We start from the raw sequence: 23293 nt of genomic DNA on the forward strand, positions 1-23293 counted from the left end.
ACTGTAATAGACTATCTGTACATGGTGTACATGGTATACAGTACATACAGGTATATACAGGGTGTTCCCAAAGTGAAAGATATAAAGTGCAGGGCAGGTAATGTACAGCCAATGCATACAGTGACTTAGTGATTAAGTCCAGGATTGTCAAGATATTTTTAAAAAGTTTTTTTTCTAATAAGAGTTTGAACAGACGCATCTCATCTACAAGTCGGATCCAAAGTAGTCCAACTTAACTGTAGAAAGGGCCTCAGATCAAAACCTCGTTCATGCCCCTTGAGGCCAATGTGCCCAAGGTGTCAATCCAATATGCTACTTTCCTCAAGAGTAAGGCATTCACATGACCTCCCCGACAGAGAGGTTTGACCTGTTCCATTACATCGGAAAAACAAGCAGGTGTCTGAAAACAAGGATCGCCGAACACCGCTCCAGGATCCGTAATCAAGATGAGAAAAGTCCAGTGGCAACGCACTTCCCAAAAGCTTCACACAATGTCTCTACTCTGAGGTGCAGAGTACATGGGAATCAAACAGGTCAAACCTCCTTGTCGGGGAGGGGAGGTGCGCATATATGATGTGTGACACGCGTCTGCTGTGTGGACCACCTATAAACGCTGGGTCAGATTCAGAATTTCTTTCATCAGTGGTTCCATGTTGGTGGAATGGGTTGCCCAGTGCTCTTCATTCTAATAGTAGTTTTGAGTCTTTTAAGAGGAGTCTGAAGGCAAATCTATTCAACATGCATTTAGTCTACTAGTGCAGTGCCCGTACGAACAATGTTTAGAAACTTGTTGCCCAATTAGTTACGTTGATGCAGATAGATCATGCTAGATTGGCGATGATGTAGAATCAGGCCTGTGCAGTAGAGCTTTTTACTCTCTTTGCAAATTAAAAAAGTGAAGTTTGAGTTGCAGCTAATGGCAATATTAGACACACCCGTATTAGACATACCCGTATTAGACATACCCGTGCGCTTTTGCTGTTGTTGGGAAATGATAAAGCTGGGAAATGATAAAGCCATGTCAGTGCTATTAACTCGGAAGTGTTTGAATGAATGTTATGCCCATAATCGATAGATAGAGTCAAGAGCGGCTGTTTTAAATGCAAATCTTAACAGAATGCTACCGACGTGTGTGTGTGTGTCGGCATATTGTTGCAAGATCAGCAACCTTTATATTAGCCGTTACCGTTACATCGTAAGTCCTTTGAATGGTCAGAGATGTGCCACCGCAACATGTGATGCTTTTTGAGTCCATGCAACGTTACGTTACTTTAACAGCTTGCTTACCAACATGGATGCATGTGTGTCTCAGCACGTCGCAGGACTCGGCATGTTTATCCAAGATCAACGATCTTGAAACGGTCCGTTGTTTAACTGAGACATCGTAATCTCCATGAATGGCAACACGTTTGTCAGCAAAATGGGCCTTTTTTCTATGCTGGAGTAAGTGAGTGAGAGAAGGGGAGTGGCTAGCTAGAACGGTAGAATTGTATTTTGCTTAATTTAACAATATCTTTGTAATTGTTTTGTCCAAAAATTACCAAACTTTGCACTGCACTCACGCATGCCATTAGCAAGACTTGTGCCAAATATTACAGTTTTTTTCAATGGCTAACAAGCGTTTGTCCATTCATTTGACACATTTTCAAAACTCTAAACACAGACTCTCACCTACAAACCACAATTGGCCAAATGGATCATTTTCCTCTCAAAAGCACATCCCATGTTCTTACACCACAATTTGTTACATATACACTAACTCGTCATTTCTCTGCACACTCTAACTTTACCAAAACACTGGAAACCTGACTCAAAATGAAGTTATTTTGTCAAAGAATGAAACTTGTTTTCACTTCACAAGATACATGCAGTCAATCAGAGTGCACTAGGTTTCAAAATACTGGCTACTGTTCACATTACAAAAACTGCATACACTTTTATGTTTCAGTTTTACAGGTATTTGCATGCAAAACATGCAATCCAGCATTTTTACACTAAATTTCTTGGTTGGGAACTGTATGTCCAGATGTAATGTTCACATTCAAATGCATTCCAGTAAAAAGCAAATCTTTTTTTTTTTTTTTTTTTACTGTTCACTAGGCCTACAGGAGTTGCAGTATAAATACTGTTTACAGTAGACTATGATAGAACAGAAAAAGTTTTACAGCATTGCAGTGAACAAAATATCCATGATACACAAGAGCAATCTGAACGAAAAACAACAGCAAAAAGCCCAGATAAAAAGGGGGCGAACAAAAAAAGCACAATATTACTGTGTCTAATCTCTGCACCTGGTTCTCTCAGTACTCCTGCACCTCTCACTGTATCTCTCACTGGGCCTGCTCTTCTCCCTGGGCCCCTTTCTCGTATACTCTTCCTCGTCCAGACATTACAGTATTTGTATTTTTCTGTTTCTGCTTCCAAAAACATCACCTCCTCTTTTTACTGTGTAAGTGTCAATGTAATAGAGACCCCTGCCACTAAGTCAGGGACAGTCTATAAGACAGACTGAAATCAGCTGTGGTTGGCCCAATTTACCCAACATAAATCATCTGTGTGTCAATTATTCGATTGTTTGTTTATTATCAGCTGAGATATATTGCTTTTGAATTGATAACATTGCAGAAGCAGAGGTTTTTATACTGTATCTAAGGTTTGGAATATTGTTTTAACTATTGTGGGATGTTGTGTGTTAACATTCGAAAATAATACAAAAACGATCCATTATTTTGTTGGGAGGTATAGTTTGTCTGTTAAGAAAATGTAAGCATTGTGAAAATGTATTCACTGACTGCATACTGTGTGAAAACAACATGAAATGTGTGAATGGTATGGCCACGAAAGACCGATGCTGTGCTAACTGTGTTTAGAGTTTTGAAAATGTGTCAACTGAATGGAACGCTTGTTAGCGATTGAAAAAAACTGTAGGTCAGTCGTATGAGTGGTTCGAGAGTTATGCGTGGAACACACAGACAGACAGACAGATAGACAGAAACCGCGTTTCCATTGACCATTAAATTGCGCAAATTAAGAGTTGCAAAAAGAAATGTGCTTAATGGAAACATACACATTTGGAAAAAACTCACATTTTTCTATAAAACGTTTTTGCGCCCAGGTGAGGTGTTTTTTAGAGCGTATCGAAATTTTTATATTTCGCAAAACTGCAATGGAAACACTTTTTTTCGCATCACACGAGTCACGTGATCCAACAACCGGATGTTACGAGGAACGAAAACGACGAAGAAGACTGTCGACAGGAAGTGGTACCGATAAATTTTTTTTTAAAAAAATTCATTAAAAGTGGCTTGTGTCATTCTAAATTATTGAATCCACAGCTCCTCTGACAACACTTTCCCAAAAACGCTGCATACGCAACCGCTCCCACGTATAACAGGCTTGTCGCTCCAATGCCTCCAGCAGTCTCATTCGCCTTCTCCGCTGATGGCTGATAATCCAACCCAACCCAACCTGATAATCAGTGTTAGTGCCGTGGTGGCAATTTGAATGTATTTAGTGTAAATCTGGGTTATGTTGATATCCGCCATGTCTCCAAATGACTGTTTGATGCCCATGCAAATCAAACAGGCTAATAGGTCTACTGGAAAAAGCACCATGCCAATCTCTAGTTATGGTGAAGGGTATGTGATTATGTGGGACTATTTTAATTCCAAAGGCCAAGGGAACTTTATCAGGATGCATAATATCCTGGATCCACGAAATAGCTGGCCTTTAAAAATAAAAAATCTGCCTGCCCCTATGTTAACCCTATGTGTTAAATTCCCATAGGGTTACATAGGGGGTCAAATACTTCCTTTCCCCTAGCATTTAAGGAAACATTTATTTATTTACGATACATTCTTCAATCACAAAGAAAATTGGTGTCCTTGTGCGGTTTGATTTTTACTCATTTTTTTTAATTAAGGCATTAAGATCAATTGTCAAATGATGATTGGTCTAACGTCCAGGCTGCATGGCCATATGCAAGTCCAGTGCACCAAGCACTGGCAGAGAACCTGTTGTACAGAACAAAGAGTGAGGGAGAGGCAAAGCACACCCCCACCCCTGACAACCGATGGAGTCCAAATCACTGGACCTGTTCATACAGTTATCGAAATCAAAATACTTTTTTGGAGGGACAAGTACACCTATCAAAACACACATGCACACTCACTCATGCACAAACACACCCGCCCGCATGCACACACATAGAGACACATAAGGCATATACAGAAATGCAGGCAAGCAGACACACAAACACACACACACACACACACACACACACACACACACACACACACACACACACACACACACACACACACACACACACACACACACATACACACACACACACACACACACACACCTGAGATCTCAGTGTGTGTGATCTGGTGATCCTCTGGTAAATGCAGCCTTTGTTTGAAACTATGAAAGTAATAGTAGGTTGGATGAAGTTATGTTTACATATATACAAATTGCAAACAGCTATATTATTGTCAGCTGTTTTGAGAGTTAAATCCTAGAAAATACAGAGTCTGTGTGTAAGATCGGGAGATCAGATCAGTCAGATTTGCATAATATAGAGTTAGTTCCTGTGTGTTTGTCTAAGCAATACTGATGTGTACAGCTGCACCAGTCACAGTGGTGTCATTCTAAAAGAGACAAGCAGCGTAACCAGAAGGGGTGACAACAGAGGAGCAACTCCAGAGCTGTCTGACAGGTAAGACCCTGTTAACTAATGTTCATCTTCACATATCTGACAGGTAAGACCCCGTTAACTAATGTTCACCTTCACATATCTGACAGGTAAGACCCCGTTAACTAATGTTCATCTCCTTATAACTAAAGTGAAGACAGTGACATGAGTATAAATATGTCTTCTGAATGCCTAAACAGAGCCGAGCCAAAAACTCAATAATACAATTTTGATCAACTATAAGGTGATGATTTTACTACATACTGTCTATTTCCTATTTATGTACCAGTATGCAGCATTTGAGCTTCCTACATGGTTTAGTTCTTGAGCTATGGGCTTGTGAACACTGACTAAAAAAAGAGGCCGAACAACATTGACACCCCCCTCCCCATGTAAAACTGTAACTTGGAAAGTATTGATCTTACATAAAAGTGATTTTACAGCATGTCTACTAGGTAACATATGTAGCCTACTGTAGGCCTACACCTGATCATTTTATCAGATTTTTTTGTGACCTATGTGTCAGGGTCCTGGTGGAATTGACATGGAGTGACCCATGTGTAAGTCACAGTGGATGGAAGCTTTCACTAAACGTAAACTCTGCCTTTTTCTCTGCTGCGCTCATGGGCTGACACAGGAGGAACAGACTTAGAATAGCACACACAGTGCAGTAGCAAACTCACTGATGCTGAACGAGCATATTGCACATATTGAAGTTCAAAGCAACACCCAATTCATTGCAGCCTTGTTTGTGAGAGGCCAGGTTGTTCAGCATCAGTGTTGGGAGTAACGAGTTACAAAAGTAATGTAATTACTGTAATGTATTGCTTTTTGCTGTAACGCGGTAATGTAAGGCATTCCAAAAACGAAATGGGTAATATTTTACTCGGTACAAAGGTCAGTAACGCAAGTTACATTGCAATTAAGTGGTGTTTTGTTTATACAATCGCCAGACGAGATCAGTAGAGGAGAAACAATCCGTGCAAATATAGGCCTGTTTTTTTCTTACTTGTAAAAGATGGCTGAAGCTGAAGCAGGCTCGACGTCGGACAGGACATGTTCAAGACTGACATACTTCCATTACTTTCAGTTTGTTAGAGACAAAGATATGAGGATGGGACATAGTAAGTGCACTTTATGTGCGAAACCAAAATATCTACCTCACGCAATAGCACAAGTAATTTCACGAAACGTTTAGAGCGATACCACGCTAACATTATGCGAGTAAAAAGAAAGCAAACTGAGGACGAGTGGAGACTTAAAGCAGCTACATTATCTCGTTCCACGATGCCACTTGAACCTCAAGAAGTAAAGAGACTTGTGGAAGAGTAGCCTATGGTTGAAGATATGCATCTGCTGTCAGTCTCCAGCATTTAGCAAGACCCCCGTCCAGACTAGCAATGACAAGGTAAGGTGTTGTTGCCTCAACAAGTTGTCACTGTTGTAAATAACAACATCATGTCAATCTGTAATCCAGACAAAAACGTCTGTTAAACACAACAAACATTAGCAATAAATAGTAGCTGCCACAAGTCTCCTTACTTCCTGAGGTTCAAGTGGAATAGAAATGCAAAAAAAGTGTATCTTGTCAGGTCTTTGGCTTTAGGTTATACAGTAATATACTGCAGTGGGCACTGATTTTAATGATCTCTAGTGCAATGTATCAGACTTAAACCCTTTGTCGGTTTCAGAAAATTCTACCTATGATTGAGCTGGATCAAGCATAATAAGCTACACAAAAAAAATAATAAATATATACAGTATGTATATTAAAGTTTATATGAAAGTAATTCAAAAGTAATGCAATAGTAGTGTAATGCTTTACAATTCAGAGACAGTAATATTGTAGTGTAACACATTAGTTTGAAATGACAGTAACAAGTAATACATAATGTATTACGTTTTTGAAGTAACTTGCCCAACACTGCATAATCATCTGTAGATGTTACCGTTTGCTTTATGGATTATATGGGTTTTTCAACAGAGTGATGGTATGGTTATGTTAACTTTGTGTCCTCCGATTCTGGCTCAGTCCTGTACGGCTCCATGTGGAGAGAGAGAGAGAGACAGAGAGAGAGAGAGAGAGAGAGAGCAAGAAAGTGAGCAGACAGGACAGCCATTCAATAGATAAGACCTCCCCAGCGTGGCAAGAACAGACCAAATGGTCGCTGAAACCAAAGACTTTCTAGTTCTCTGCATGTGAGACATTTAGGTATTCAAAATCCTGTCCTTACAGTATTTTTCTCTCAAAACCTTCAAGTTTAATATCACCCAGTATATATATATAGTATAAATATATATCAGAATAATTGGCCCTTGTGAAACGGCCTGAGGTGAGCTGGCCGGACTGTCGCTCCCAGAATGCATTGTATGTATGTATGTATATGAATGCAAATTCATATACAGTATATATTTCATACTTCGTAGTGATAGGCCTGTATCAAAATAATGTTTAGAAATTTGAGTTTATTAACATGGAGAGGAACATGGAGAGATCAGCCATTTGTACAAACAAGATTCATTGTATAACATGTAAATGAAGTAACACACTTAGTTTTGTAAGACTAAGATTTGTAAGTAAGCTACTGTATATAATTTCAATTTCAATTTAATTTTACTTATAGAGCGCCAAAACACACATAGGCCTACACATGTCTCATGTCGCTTTACACTTACAGAGTGTTAAACATTCAAAGAGAGCCCATGAGTAACAGAGGCAAGGAAAAACTCCCTAGAATTGGAGATACATATAGGAAGAAACCTCGGACAGATCCACGACCCAAGGGCCCAACCCATCTGCCTAGGGTCAGCTACAGTAAAGTCATTTGTATTATCAGAAAGTTCAAATAGTCCAGTGTAGGTGTAAGTGCAGCAAGCTGACTCACTAGCTTAGGACTTCAAAGTTCTTTTGTACTCAACACAAAACGTCAGAAAATAAAAGTCTTGAATCCAAAATTCTTCTTTTGTCTGTTTACTTATAAATTTGAAATCATACAGCATACATAAACTTAGAATCTTTAATTTTCTCAAATTCACTATTGCTCTGCGTAGTTTAGTGTAGGCTCGTGTAGTGTAGGCTCGTGTAGTGTAGGCTCGTGTAGGTCAAAAGACTGTGTTGCTCTAAAGTCCAGCAGCTTCTACTAATCTAACAGCCAATCAAATTACTCTATTCTGAATCACTGATGAACTGTTTACATTCAACACAGGTTTTCTTATGCATTACACAATAAAATAAAAAAAAAAAATATTACATAATAATTACATAATAATAATATAGTAGAAATGGCTTCAACAGTAGGGAATAAATTGTCCATTAGTAATTAGTCATTTTTGGAAAGTAATGGGTCACTAGGACCAGGAATCCGGGCAGGGGACCACAGCAGGCGATGGTAGGGCAGTCATAGGGATGTTCCCATCTAGTCAGCACCTGCTCACAATCTCTTAGTTACACACACACGAACGACACCTATTATCGCCCTCTTACATTTGTGTCACTTAATATCAGTTTCTATACAAACTAAGACAGAGGATTCGTAAAAAAAATGCAAGCCCCCACACCGTAAGTGTATCTTAATTACAGTAGCTGTGTACCAAAAATGACATTTTACCGTGACTCGAAGAGCTGTAAAACAGTGTTGTAAGGCTGCATGTACAAAACCGCTTGGAGCTCCAGATGAATTTTGATTAGCAACGACAATTCTCGGAGTAACCGTTGATGTACAGTGTGAAAGGGTGAAAATAGGCGAACCACCAGGCCAGGACTAAACTCTGAGCGTGGTAAACAAAATCGGATATTTCAGGAAGTAAAAGTTCCAGTAAGAACCAAACCAGATTTTGTTCAAATCTACACACGTATGGATACAGAATGTAAGGTTCACTTATCAAATGTTATTTTGAGGTATTAAAAAACATTGTTGTTTTAGAATTTCCGAACGAAAGGGGCGATAACTGTTACAATACAACTTATAATACCCCACAGATCTTCAGAACTTCAATACAAAGTACAGATGTCTGTAACCTAGAGAGTTTGCGGTCTGAAATATACAGACACATAATGTCCCACCTCAGAAACACCAAACAGTGTGTGTTGATTTGTTCCATTGTTTCAAGTGTCTCTTAATAATCTTCTCTCTTCAGGCCCTTCAGTAATGACTCTACTTCTAATGACAACACTGCTGGTCTCAGGTCAGTGTGTGTGTGTGTGTGTGTGTGTGTGTGTGTGTGTGTGCCTATAGAGTCTATGCATTTAGGTTAATAGTCTGTTAGATTTATCTGCAGCCTTTGATACGGTTAACCATGACATTCTCCTTTCTACACTATATGAACTGGGAATTTCTGGGAAAGCTCTTGACTGGTTCAAGTCTTACCTTAAAGGGCGTTCTTTTAGCGTGTCTTGGCAGGGACAGATATCAAAGTCTCATGACCTCACTACAGGAGTCCCCCAAGGATCAGTATTAGGGCCCCTCCTTTTCTCTATTTACACCACTTCTTTAGGTGGGATTATTCGCTCTCATGGATTTGAATATCATTGCTATGCGGACGACACTCAACTTTTCCTATCCTTCCCACCTGAGGACTCTAGTGTTTCCCATCGGATCTCTGCATGCCTGAAGGACATTTCAATCTGGATGAAGGATCAGCACCTTCAGCTTAATCTTTCCAAAACTGAGCTCTTGGTGTTTCCAGCAAAAACAGCTATTCCCCAACAGATCAATATCCAGCTTGATTCATCCTCACTGACTCCAACCAGATCGGCACGTAACTTGGGTGTCATAATTGATGACCAACTTACTTTCTCTGAGCATGTTGCCTCAATTGCAAAGTCATGTCGGTATACCCTGTACAACATTAGGAAGATCAGACCTTATCTGACACAAGATTCCACTCAGCTTCTTGTACAGGCAATGGTTATCTCCAAGCTGGACTACTGTAATTCTCTGTTAGCTGGCCTACCTGCTTGTGTTTTAAGACCACTACAGTTGATTCAGAATGCTGCAGCACGACTGGTCTTCAATCAGCCAAAGAGGACACATGTAACCCCTCTCCTAGTTACTCTCCACTGGCTCCCTATAGTAGCCAGAATTAAATTTAAATCTCTCACTCTGGCCTATAGGACACTGACTGGATCTGCTCCCAGCTACTTCAGTTCTTTAATCACGATGTACATTCCCAACCGCCCATTGCGATCTTCTGAGGAGCGTCTGTTATGTCGACCAACCATACATGCTAGGTCAAATTGTAGATCCTATTCTTCAGTGGTTCCGTGTTGGTGGAATGAGTTGCCCAGTGCTCTCCGTTCCAGCAACAGCTTTGGATCTTTTAAGAGGGGTCTTAAGGCATATTTATTTAATATGCACTTAGTCCTTTGAGTTTGTGATGTGTTATGGTTTGTATAATAGTATTGTTTTGTTATAATTTGTCTATTGATAGAATTTGAAATTTATTTTGCTATTGTCCTTAAATTTAGCCATACCATGCTTTAGTTATTATTATTATTATATATAATTAACTGAGTGACTTATTTGATTGCTATTCTCATTTCACTGTTTTATTTCTCATTAGGTTAGTGCTTAAAATTATTGTTTTACTGATAATATTACTATTCTCCCTAGTTTGTAATTGTTCACTGTTAATTTAATTTGTATTGTTATTTATTTGTATGTCGCTTTGGACAAAGGCGTCTGCTAAATAACCATAGCCATAGCCATAGCCATAGCCATAATAGCAGAGCCAGTAGTGTGTGTGGACATGGCCATTCTCCTTGTGTGTGTAGCTTCTCTCTAAATTCTCTCCAAAACCTGCTCCATCCCCTACTCCTGCAACTCCTTGTGTGTGTGTGTGAGTGTGTGTATTCGTGTGTGTGTGTGTGTGTGTGTGTGTGTGTGTGTGTGTGTGTGTGTGTGTGTGTGTGTGTGTGTGTGTTCCCCTCTCAGGTCTGGGCAGTCTCTCTTCCTCTGTGCCACGTCAGTTCCATGTGGTGAAGGAGCAGAAGAGCTGGACAGAAGCTCAGCAGTACTGCAGAGAGGAGTTCACTGACCTCGCCACCATAGACGACATGACAGAGATGGAGAAGGTGAAGAGCAAGATCCATGCAGGTGTAAATGCTTGGATTGGGCTGAAGAGGGAAAGCAGCCCTAAGTGGCAGTGGTCTCTGGCTGACAGGGATTTCTACAGAGAGCAGGAAACAGAGTTCAGAAACTGGGCTACAGGCCAACCCAATGGAGGTAGAGAAGAGTGTGTGTTAATGTGGCGTGGTGGGAAATGGCATGACTTCTGGTGTCGCGAAAGCCGTCCCTTCATCTGCTATGATGGTGAGAATCCAACTCCTGTCATTCAGTACAAGATTATTCATTCACTCAGCAACACATGCATACAAACTGTGCAGATCTACAAATCAGTGTGTAATGACCTCATGTACACTGAGTTCAGACTCACACATGAACACAGGCAGCCACACTGTATACAACTAACCAGTTTGTCTCACTCACACTAGTTCAGACTGTAAAGCTGTGCTGATTCCCAGTTAACCATGACCCATGCATTACCACAGGGGGAAACTCCACACATCCCTATGTGCTGGTTACTGAGAGGAAGAACTGGGCAGATGCTCAGAGATACTGCAGAGAGAAACACACAGACCTGGCCAGTGTGAGGAATCAGGAAGAGAATGACCAGATAGAGCAAGTTAGAGGAAATATAAACAGGGGTGCCTGGATTGGCCTGTTCAGAGATGCCTGGGAGTGGTCAGATGGCAGCAGTTCCTCATTCCGCCACTGGGGCGCTGGAGAACCTGATAACAAGGGTGTGGCGTGCACTGAAATTATGCCCAGTGGTCTTTGGAAAGATGCAGACTGTCAGCATAATGATGGTAGTCACTTCATCTGCTATGAAGGTGAGTCTCTGTCTCCTTCTCTCTGCTCTATGGGGGTTCAGTCCCAGACAACAGCATCATCATCAGCAGATGTGCTGATGACCTAAAGATGGTCGAGTGGGCCTGCTATCTCAGGGCTTAGTGGATTTATCTCTGTAATGGTGGTCCTCTCTGTGATGGTGCTGTCTCTGTAATGGTGGTACTAGTTCCTAATGGTGGTCCTCTCTGTGATGGTGCTGCCTCTGTAATGGTGGTACTAGTTCCTAATGGTGGTCTTCTCTGTGATGATGTTGTCTCTGTCACATGTCCCCACTCAGCACATTTAAATACTGCAGATGAAATGAGAATCTTAGAAGGACTTCAGCACTGAGCAGGGATCAGTATTCTCTCCCTGTGTTCTCCCTCCAGATGAGCTGGTTCTGGTCCGTGAGAATAAGACCTGGAGAGAGGCGCTGCAGTACTGCCGAGATCACCATGTGGACCTGGTGTCTGTGACGTCCGAGCGGGTCCAGCGCTGGGTGAGTGAACGGGCTAAAGGAGCCTCCACTGCTCACGTGTGGGTGGGCCTGGTCCACTCCTACGGCTTGGGCTGGTTCTGGGTCTGTGGACAGACCATCTGCTACAGCAACTGGACCCAAGGGCACCAGCAGGTGGAGTCCTTCCATCAAGGAGTCGGGGCAGTGGAGTCTGGAGGGGGGCAGTGGGTCAGCAACCTGACTAAGACCGACCAACTCAACTTCATCTGCACCACTAAGGGTGAGTCCATCTGCTCAATATGGACATGAGTGTGTGTGTGTGTGTGTGTGTGTGTGTGTGTGGGTGTGGATTGTGGGTCTTCTGAAACAAACTAACACAAACGGTCTTCTTCAGTACATGGATTACTAGTCCGGCACTGAAAGAGAACCCACCATGGAGGAAACAGGTTTATTACATTGTGTTGCTTTAACTGAACTCTATTTTTTTTGTGTAAATGTCTCTCTCTGTCTCTATGTGTGTGTGTGTGTGTGTGTGTGTGTGTGTGTGTGTGTGTGTGTGTGTGTGTGTGTGTGTGTATGTGTGTGTCCCCTCCAACAGAGCAGTGTGGCTGAACCCTCCTCAGTCCAGAGCAGTGTTAGAGGAACTCCTCAGGTTTCTCCAGCTCCCATTCATGTTCACCACTCATTTCATCATGTGCAGCTACACAGCTACTGTCATATACACTACATATGTCAATATTACCATTATATTTACTCTTTATATTTACTCTTCCTATAAAGTGTGCTACAAAGTGAATACATTTATATGTTTAATCAATTATACTGTAGGCTATGTGTTTATTAGCAATGATGTCATGTTTTGACAATGCAAAAGTACAGTATGTCAACTTTGTCAATTGTAGAACTCTGTGCTGAATGTTTGCTGTAACTGACATGACTATTTGTGATTAGTATGATTAACATCCTTCCTTATCTGATAGCCTATGTAAAATGTACAAATGGGCTACTATGCTAACTGCTAATAAAGAGTATTTTAATCAGCATGATGGTTGTCTCCTACTTTGTCTGTAGAGAGAGCCATACTGTACATCACTTGAAATATAGACACAGTCATGGTAGATGAGACTTAGGCCCTCCCAAAATGGATGAAAATGATAGTTTAGGGGGTACTAAGAAAAGGTACGGGCACTGGTGTGTTAACTAAGAGTAAGTGGCTGAATCGACTTCAGTTCAATGAAACACTGAGTCGCAAGATCGCTATGGTTTAACTGGAGCTCTCCCTTACTCAGTGAACATGACCATCGCTGCAGCTTACAGTACTGTAGCTTAAAAACAAAGTACTGTAGCAGGAGTTCCATAGATATACTGACACGGGGAGAGGTTGAATGAGGTCATTTATCATTTTGTTACCATCATTATTAGAAGGCGGTGTAAACGGATCGGGTATGTCCTCCGTAGAGAGCAGGACAACATCACCCAAACTGCCCCTCACTGGACCCCAGATGGTAAACGTAAAAGAGGCCGACTCAAGAACACCTGGCGTAGGACAGAGGAGAGAGAGCTCAAGACCCTGCACCACACACTATAAAGACACAGAACAGGACAGGAGTGGACATCTGTTGTTGCTGCCCTACTTGCTAGCCGGCATAACGGGCAGTAAGTAAATATGTGCAAATACAAATATTGATATCTTTACAGTAGGCTTGTTATGCAAGTATAGGCTACCATGACGTGAGTTGCCTTTTCATTTGCAACCCAAATCTCCGATGGCCATAAACCTGCACCAGTCACATCAGCCTCCTCCACTCACACTGCAGCCTCATAGAGCACGTCTGGGGTTGTCTGGTTCACACACACACACACACACACACACACACACACACACACACACACACACACACACACACACACACACACACACACACACACACACGCACGTCTCATCGGCCTCCTCTGCTCACACAGGTGTCTGATAGAGCTCGTGTGGGGTTGTCTGGTTTACATACACACACACACACACACACACACACACACGTGCAGCCTTTGTTTGAAACTATGAAGGTAATAGTAGCTTGGATGATGTTTGCATAAATACAATTTGCAAATTACAGTTATATTAGGGTCAGCTGTTGCCATAGTTAAATAGTAGAAAATACAGTGACTATGTGGAAGAGTTGGTTGGATTTGCGTGATATACAGCTAGTCATATACAGCTAGTCATATCCTTTGTGTTTGTTTTGTGAAGTAATACTGATGTGTACAGCTGCACCAGTCACAGTGGTGTCATTTTCACAGAGACAAGCAGCGTAACCAGAAGGGGTGACAACAGAGGAGCAACTCCAGAGCTGTCTGACAGGTAAGACCCCGTTAACTAATGTTCATCTTCACATATCTGACAGGTAAGACCCCGTTAACTAAGTAATGTTCACCTTTACATATCTGACAGGTAAGACCCCGTTAATAATGTTCACCTTCAGTGAAGACAGTGACATAAGTAGTATATATATATATATATATATATATATATATATATATATATATATATATTTACTAAAATATACACTATGCCTTAACAGAGCTGAGACAAAAACTCGATTTTTCCAATTATACTACCAACTCAAATATAGAGAAATATAATTTTTAATCAAATTTTAGGGAAAGCTGCAGGATCATCCAGACCCAAGGTACTGTACTATTTCCTATTTATGTACCAGCATGCAACATTTGAGCTTCCCGCATGGTTTATAGCTCTTGAGTTATGGGCTTGTGAACATTGACAAAAAATTGACACCCCCCTCCCCATGTAAAACTGTATGTAACCTTAAAAGTATTGATCTTACATAAAAGTAATTTTACAGCATGTCTCCTAGGTAAACATTTAGTAATTTTCTCAGAATTGTTTGAGACCTACTGTATGTGCGTGGGTCCTCGTTGAATTGATATGGAATGACCCAGTTTTCACATTGACAAAAGAAAAGAGAACGAACAAAATCGACACCCCCTCCCCATGTAAAACTGTCTGTATCTTCGAAAGTATTGACCTTACAGAAAAGTGATTTTACAGCGTGTCTCCTGGGCAACATAGGTACTGTAGGCCTACACCTGGAAATATTATCAGATTTTTTTGTGACCTATGTGCGTGGGTCCTAGTTGAATTGACGTGGAATGACCCATATGTAAGTCACAGTGGATTGAAGCTTTCGCTAAATGTAAACTCTGCCTTTTTCTCTGCTGCGCTCATGGGCTGACACAGGAGGAACAGACTTAGAATAGCACACAGCAGTGCAGTAGCATGTACATACCAACATGGAGGAGAACATCTAGTGAAGAGATCAGGCATTTATACAGTACAAACAAGAAGCATTGTAGAACATGTACATGGAAGTAACACACTTTATAAGTAAATCTTACTTAGCTACTGTATATCATTTCAATTTCAATTTCATTTCACTTATAGAGCGCCAAAACATTACACGTGTCTTTACAAAGATTTAAACATTCAAAGAGAGCCCATGAGTAACAGGGGCAAGGGAAAACTCCTAGAATTGGAGATACATACTGTAGGATGAAGCCTCGGACAGATCCACGACTCAAGGGCCCAACCCATCTGCCTAGGGTCAGTTACAGTAGAGTAAAGTAATTTGTAGTATCAGAAATTCAAATAGTCCAGTGTAGGGAATTAATTGTCCATTAGTATTTAGTAATTTTCGGAAAGTAATGGGATGGGTGCTAGGATGTGTGGGCCAGGAATCCGGGCAGGGGACCACAGCAGGCGATGGTAGGGCAGCCATAGGGATGTTCCCATCTAGTCAGCACCTCAGGAATGACACCTATTATCGCCCTCTTACGTATGTGTCACTTAATATTAGTTTCTAAACAAACTAACAGAGGATTCGTAAAAAAACCGCAAGCACCCACACCGTAAGTGTATCTTAATTAGCTGTGTACCAAAAATGACACTGTACAAAAGACTCAAAGAGCTGTAAAACAGTGTTGTACTGTAAGGCTGCATGTACAAAACCGCTTGGAGCTCCAGTGGAATTTTGATTAGCGACGACAATTCTCGGAGTAACCGTTGATGCACAGTGTGAAAGAGCGAAAATAGGCAAACCACCAGGCCAGCACTAAACTCTGAGCGTGGTAAACAAAATCAGACATTTCAGGAAGTAAAAGTTCTGGTAAGAACTAAACCAGATTTTGTTCAAATCTACACACGTATGGCTACAGAACAATGTAAGGTTCACTTATCAAATGTTATTTTGAGGTATTAGATAGATAGATAGATAGATAGATAGATAGATACTTTATTGATCCCCAAGGGGAAATTCAAGGTCCCAGCAGCTTAAGACACCACACACAACATACAGTACAATGTAAACAATGTAAACAGGAAAAATAAAAAGCAAATCAACAAATCAACATGACTAAAGGAGCAGTAAAATACTAGATAAGGTATGCATGAATGTACTGTGGATTGGTACTGTGATACTGTGATACTGTGATCCAGTCTGAGGTGTGTGTCAAGTTGGTAGTGCAAGTAAGTCCAACAGTGCAACAGTGCAAGATTAAATTCTAGTGACCAGCAATAAATATGTACAGTACAAAATGTAAGCATAGTAATAATAATAACAGTACTAGTATAAATATATGGACAATTAAAATAAACTTAACATAGTAATAATATAAGAGTTAGACATGAGGGTAGACAAAGCCATGCCATGTAAGTGTATAAGAGGGTGGATGTGCAGATATACTATGCATAGAAGTCCAACTCTCCTTTTCCCTTCAGTGAAACATTGTACAGTTGTATGGCCCTGGGTACAAATGACTTCCTCAGTCTGTCTGTTGTGCATGTCATGGAGCGTAGTCTCCAGCTGATCAAGCTCTTCTGCTGTATGATAGTGCTGTAGAGTGGATGACAGTCATTGTCCAGGATGCTGTGTAGCTTGTTCAGGGTCCTTTTGTCTGATACTGAAGTGATGCACTCCAGATCAGCTCCCACAACAGAGCCAGCCTTCCTTACCAGCCTGTCTAGTCGCCCAGCATCCCTCTTCCTAGTGCTTCCTCCCCAGCATGCCACAGCATAGAAGAGGACGCTGGCAACAACAGACTGGTAAAACATCCAGAGGAGCTTGCTGCAGACATTGAAGGACCGCAGCCTCCTCAGGAAGTACAGCCTGCTCTGCCCTTTCTTGTATATTGCTTCAGTGTTGACTGACCAGTCCAGTTTATCGTCCAGATGTACGCCCAGGTACTTGTATGTGTTCACCACCTCCACATTGACCTCCTCAATGATGACTGGCAGTAGAGCAGGCTTAGACCTCCTGAAATCTACCACCATCTCCTTGGTCTTGGCCGTGTTGAGTTGTAGGTGGTTTAGTCTGCACCATTGCACAAAGTCCTCCACCAGGCTCCTGTATTCCTCCTCCTGCCCATCCCTGATACATCCCACAATAGCAGTATCGTCTGAAAACTTCTGCATGTGGCATGACTCCGTGTTGTAGCAGAAGTCGGACGTGTACAAGGTGAACAGGACTGGAGAGAGCACTGTTCCCTGTGGAGCACCTGTGCTGCTGATTACAGTGTTGGAGAGGCAGTCCTTCAGTCTGACAAACTGTGGCCGCTCTGTCAGGTAGTCTGCAATCCAGGATACCAGGTGAGCATCCACACCCATCAGCAGGAGCTTGTCACTCAGTCTGGGGGGTTGGATGGTGTTAAAAGCACTGGAGAAGTCAAAGAACATGATTCTCACAGCACTTTTCCCCTTGTCCAGGTGAGAGTGTGTCCTGTGTAGGAGGTATGAGATTGCATCGTCGACGCCCACTTTCTCCTGGTATGCAAACTGTAACGGATCTAGTGCATGGCGCACCTGTGGCCTAAGTATCCCCAGAACCAGTCTCTCCAGGGTCTTCATCAGGTGTGATGTGAGAGTGACTGGCCTGAAGTCATTCAGCTCACGTGGATGTGGTTTCTTGGGGACGGGGATAAGACATGATGTCTTCCACAGTGTTGGGACTCTCCCGAGACGTAGACTTCGGTTGAAGATGTGCTCCAGTGGCTCTCCCAGTTCAGCAGCACAGGCCTTGAGCAGTCTTGGACACAGTCCGTCAGGCCCGGCTGCTTTCCTGGGATGGAGTCTCTTCAGCTGTCCCCTAACTTGTGGGCAGCCGTGGTGTACTGGTTAGCGCATCGGGCTTGTAACCGGAGGGTTGCCGGTTCGATCCCCGACCAGTCCACCACGGCTGAAGTGCCCTTGAGCAAGGCACCTAACCCCTCACTGCTCCCCGAGCGCCGCTGGTTGGGCAAGGCAGCTCACTGCTCTGGGTTAGTGTGTGATTCACCTCACTGTGTGTTCACTGTGTGCTGTGTGCTCACTAATTCGGTTAAATTGGGTTAAATGCAGAGAACTGAATTTCCCTCACGGGATCAAAAAAGTATATATTCTATTCTATTCTAACTTGATCTGCCGTTATGATGAGGGGGGAGGGGAGGGGAGGGGGTGAGGGGTTACCATAGTCATGGTCACCCTGGGGGGGGGGGGAGGAGGAGACGTGCTGCACTGGGGGTGAGGGGGGAGGTGTGAGTTGGGCAGTTAAACCAGCAAGAGCAGTGTCTGTAGTTGATGGTGCTGGTGATGGTGATGGTGATGGTGATGGTGATGGTGATGGTGATGGTGATGGTGGGCGACCATTGTCCACTGAAGCAGTTGATGGTTCTGGTGATGGTGATGGTGGCCGACCATTGTCCACTGAAGCAGGGCAATCAAACCTGTAGTAGAACTGGTTTAGCTGGTTCGCCCTGTCCAGATCGCCCTCCACAGAGCTGCTGCTTTTCCTTAGGCCAGTGATGAATTGAAAAACATTGTTTTAGAATTTTTCGAACAAAAGGGGTGATGACTGTTACAATACAACTTATAATGCCCCACAGATCTTCAGAACTTCAATACAAAGTACTGTCTGTAACCTAGAGAGTTTGTGGTCTGAAATACACAGACACATGATTTCCCACCTCAGAAACACCAAACAGTGTGTGTTGATTTGTTCCACTGTTTCCAGTGTCTCTAAATAATCTTCTATCGTCAGGCTCTTCAGTAATGACTCTACTTCTACTAACAACACTGCTGGTCTCAGGTCAGTGTGTGTGTGTGTGTGTGTGTGTGTGTGTGTGCATATAGTCTATGCATTTAGGTTAATAGCAGAGTCAGTAGTGTGTGAGGACATGGCCATTCTCCTTCTACTGTATGTGTAGCTTCTCTCTAAATTCTCTCCAAAACCTGCTCCATCCTCTACTCCTGCAACTCCTTGTGTGTGTGTGTGTGTGTGTGTGTGTGTGTGTGTGTGTGTGTGTGCTCCTCTCTCCTCTCAGGTGTGTGCAGTCTGTCCTCCTCTGTGCCACGTCAGTTCCATGTGGTGATGGAGAGGAAGAGCTGGACAGAAGCTCAGCAGTACTGCAGAGAGGAGTTCACTGACCTCGCCACCATAGACGACATGACAGAGAATAAGAAGGTGAAGAGCACGATGCAGGAAGCAGGTGCTGGAGATGCCTGGATTGGGCTGAAGGAAGAGTGGCAGTGGTCTCTGGTTGACAGGGAGAATGAAGCAGAGTTCAGGAGTTGGGAACCAGGCCAACCCAATGGTGGTGAAGGTGAAGAGTGTGTGCTTACGTGGTGGGATGGGAAATGGTATGACTTCTGGTGTAACCACAGCCATCCCTTCATCTGCTATGATGGTGAGAATCCAACTCCTGTCATTCAGAACAAGAGTATTCATTCACTCAGCAACACATGCATCCAAACTGTGCAGATCTACAAATCAGTGTGTTATGACCTCATGTACCCTGACATTAGTTCAGACTCACTCATGAATACAGGCAGCCACACTGTATACAACTAACCAGTTTGTCTCACTCACACTAGTTCAGACTGTAAAGCTGTGCTGATTCCCAGTTAACCATGACCCATGCATTACCACAGGGGGAGACTCCACACATCCCTATGTGCTGGTTACTGAGAGGAAGAACTGGACAGATGCTCAGAGATACTGCAGAGAGAAACACACAGACCTGGCCAGTGCGAGAAATCAGGCAGAGAACGAACAGATAAAGGGAGTCATACCACACAGCAATCATTTGAATCCTGTGCTTTACTGGATTGGCCTGTTCAGAGATGCCTGGGAGTGGTCAGATGGCAGCAGTTCCACATTCCGCCACTGGGGTGCTGGAGAACCTAATAACCAGGGTGTGGCGTGCACTGAAATTGAGCCCAGTGGTCAGTGGAAAGATGCAGACTGTGGTGATGGGAGTCACTTCATCTGCTATGAAGGTGAGTCTCTGTCTCCTTCTCTCTGCTTGATGGGGGTTCAGTCTCAGAGTTCCTAATGGTGGTCCTCTCTGTGATGGTGCTGTCTCTGTAATGGTGGTACTAGCTCCTAATGGTGGTCCTCTCTGTGATGGTGCTGTCTCTGTAATGGTGGTACTAGTTCCTAATGGTGGTCCTCTCTGTGATGGTGCTGTCTCTGTAATGGTGGTACTAGTTCCTAATGGTGGTCCTCTCTGTGATGGTACTGTCTCTGTAATGGTGGTACTAGTTCCTAATGGTGGTCCTCTCTGTGATGGTACTGTCTCTGTAATGGTGGTACTAGCTCCTAAAGGTGGTCCTCTCTGTGATGGTGCTGTCTCTGTAATGGTGGTACTAGTTCCTAATGGTGGTCCTCTCTGTGATGTTACTGTCTCTGTCACATGTGGCCACTCAGCACATTTAGATACTGCTGATGAAATGAGAATCTTAGAAGGACTTCAGCACTGAGCAGGAATCAGTATTCTCTCACTGTATTCTCCCTCCAGATGAGCTGGTTCTGGTCCGTGAGAATAAGACCTGGAGAGAGGCGCTGCAGTACTGCCGAGAGCACCATGTGGACCTGGTGTCTGTGACGACTGACCACATCCAGCGCTGGGTGAGTGAGCTGGCTAAAGGAGCCTCCACTGCTCACGTGTGGGTGGGCCTGCTCCACTCCTACGGTGTGGGCTGGTACTGGGTCTGTGGACAGACCGTCTGCTACAGCAACTGGACCCCAGGGCACGAGCAGGTGGAGTCCTTCCATCAAGGAGTCGGGGCAGTGGAGTCTGGAGGGGGGCAGTGGGTCAGCAACCTGACTAAGACTGACCAACTCAACTTCATCTGCACCACTAAGGGTGAGTTAATCTGCTCAATGTGGACATGAGTGTCTGTGTGTGTCTGTGTGTGTGTGTGTGTGTGTGTGTGTGTGTGTGTGTGTGTGTGTGTGTGTGTGTGTGTGTGGTACATGGATTAAGTCTAGTCCTGCACTCTCAATGGAGGAAATATGTTTATTACATTGTGTAGCTTTAACTGAACTGTAATTGTTTTTTGTGTGTGAATGTCTCTCTCTCTCTTTCTCTCTTTCTGTCTGTGTGTGCATGCGTGTGTGCGTGCCTTATGTTGTGTTCTGTTGTGTTGTGTTGTGTGTGTGTGTGTGTGTGTGTGTGTGTGTGTGTGTGTGTGTGTGTGTGTGTGTGTGTGTTGTGTGTGTATGTCTGTCCTCTTACCTCTTACAGATGGTTGTGACTGAATCCTCAGTCCAGAGCAGTGTTAGAGGAACTCCTCAGGGTCCTCCAGCTCCCATTCATGTTCACCACTCATTTAATCATAAGCAGCTACACAACTACTGTCATATACACTACATTACACATGTTAACATTACCATTATATTTACTCTTCCTATGAAGTGTGCTAGAAAGTAAATACATTTACATAGTTGTAGCAATGATGTCATGTTTTGACAATGCAAAAGTACAGTTTGTTAACTTGGTCAATTGTATAATTCTGTGCTGAATGTTTGCTGTAACTGACATGATTATTTGTGATTAGCATGATTAACATCCTTCCTTATCTGATATGTAAAACGTACAAATGGGCTACTATGCTAACTGCTAATAAAATGGACTTTAATCAGCATGATGGTTGTCTTGTTTCCTACTTTGTCTATAAAGACAGTCATACTGTACATCACTTGAAAAATAGAGAGACAGTTGAACTGAACTCAAATGTGAAGACACAGTTGAACCAAATGAACAGTGAAGTCACAGCGACACAGTTGAACTAATGAAGAGTTAGTCAGAGGGACACAGTTGAACTAATGAAGAGTTAGTCACACTGACACAGTTGAACTAATGAAGAGTTAGTCAGAGGGACACAGTTGTAAAATAGAGACACAGTTGAGCTGAACAAACATAGTGAAGACACAGTTGAACTAAATAGAGGTTTAGTCACAGAGACACAGTTGAACTAAAGGAAGAGTTAGTCACACTGACACAGTTGAACTAAATAGAGGTTTAGTCACAGAGACACAGTTGAACTAAAGGAAGAGTTAGTCACACTGACACAGTTGAACTAAAGGAAGAGTTAGTCACACTGACACAGTTGAACTAAAGGAAGAGTTAGTCACACTGACACAGTTGAACTAAAGGAAGAGTTAGTCACACTGACACAGTTGAACTAAAGGAAGAGTTAGTCACACTGACACAGTTGAACTAAAGTAAGAGTTAGTCACACTGACACAGTTGAACTAAAGGAAGAGTTAGTCACACTGACACAGTTGAACTAAAGGAAGAGTTAGTCACACTGACACAGTTGAACTAAAGGAAGAGTTAGTCACAGAGACACAGTTGAACTAAAGGAAGAGTTAGTCACACTGACACAGTTGAACTAAAGGAAGAGTTAGTCACACTGACACAGTTGAACTAAAGGAAGAGTTAGTCACACTGACACAGTTGAACTAAAGGAAGAGTTAGTCACACTGACACAGTTGAACTAAAGGAAGAGTTAGTCACAGAGACACAGTTGAACTAAATAGAGGTTTAGTCACAGAGACACAGTTGAACTAAAGGAAGAGTTAGTCACACTGACACAGTTGAACTAAAGGAAGAGTTAGTCACACTGACACAGTTGAACTAAAGTAAGAGTTAGTCACACTGACACAGTTGAACTAAAGGAAGAGTTAGTCACACTGACACAGTTGAACTAAAGGAAGAGTTAGTCACACTGACACAGTTGAACTAAAGTAAGAGTTAGTCACACTGACACAGTTGAACTAAAGGAAGAGTTAGTCACACTGACACAGTTGAACTAAAGGAAGAGTTAGTCACACTGACACAGTTGAACTAAAGGAAGAGTTAGTCACAGAGACACAGTTGAACTAAAGGAAGAGTTAGTCACACTGACACAGTTGAACTAAA

At 42.7% G+C, this 23293-nt stretch overlaps 2 protein-coding genes across 2 annotated transcripts; both read left to right on the forward strand.

The window, feature by feature from the left end:
• Positions 1-4697: 4697 nt before the first annotated feature.
• On the forward strand, positions 4698-13002 carry LOC134101095 (C-type mannose receptor 2-like). Its single transcript, XM_062554662.1, has 6 exons — positions 4698-4720; positions 8834-8881; positions 10630-11007; positions 11247-11588; positions 11976-12323; positions 12642-13002. The coding sequence occupies exons 2-6, from the start codon at positions 8845-8847 to the stop codon at positions 12653-12655; spliced, it is 1119 nt and encodes a 372-aa protein (XP_062410646.1). The 5' UTR covers positions 4698-4720; positions 8834-8844; the 3' UTR covers positions 12656-13002.
• Positions 13003-19455: 6453 nt separating this feature from the next.
• Positions 19456-21627, forward strand: LOC134101190 (macrophage mannose receptor 1-like). Its single transcript, XM_062554788.1, has 4 exons — positions 19456-19687; positions 20016-20363; positions 20885-21232; positions 21614-21627. The coding sequence occupies exons 1-4, from the start codon at positions 19456-19458 to the stop codon at positions 21625-21627; spliced, it is 942 nt and encodes a 313-aa protein (XP_062410772.1).
• The last annotated feature ends 1666 nt before the right edge of the window (positions 21628-23293 follow it).

The sequence above is a fragment of the Sardina pilchardus genome, chromosome 14, assembly GCF_963854185.1.
Source record: "Sardina pilchardus chromosome 14, fSarPil1.1, whole genome shotgun sequence".
Lineage (NCBI taxonomy): Eukaryota > Metazoa > Chordata > Actinopteri > Clupeiformes > Clupeidae > Sardina > Sardina pilchardus.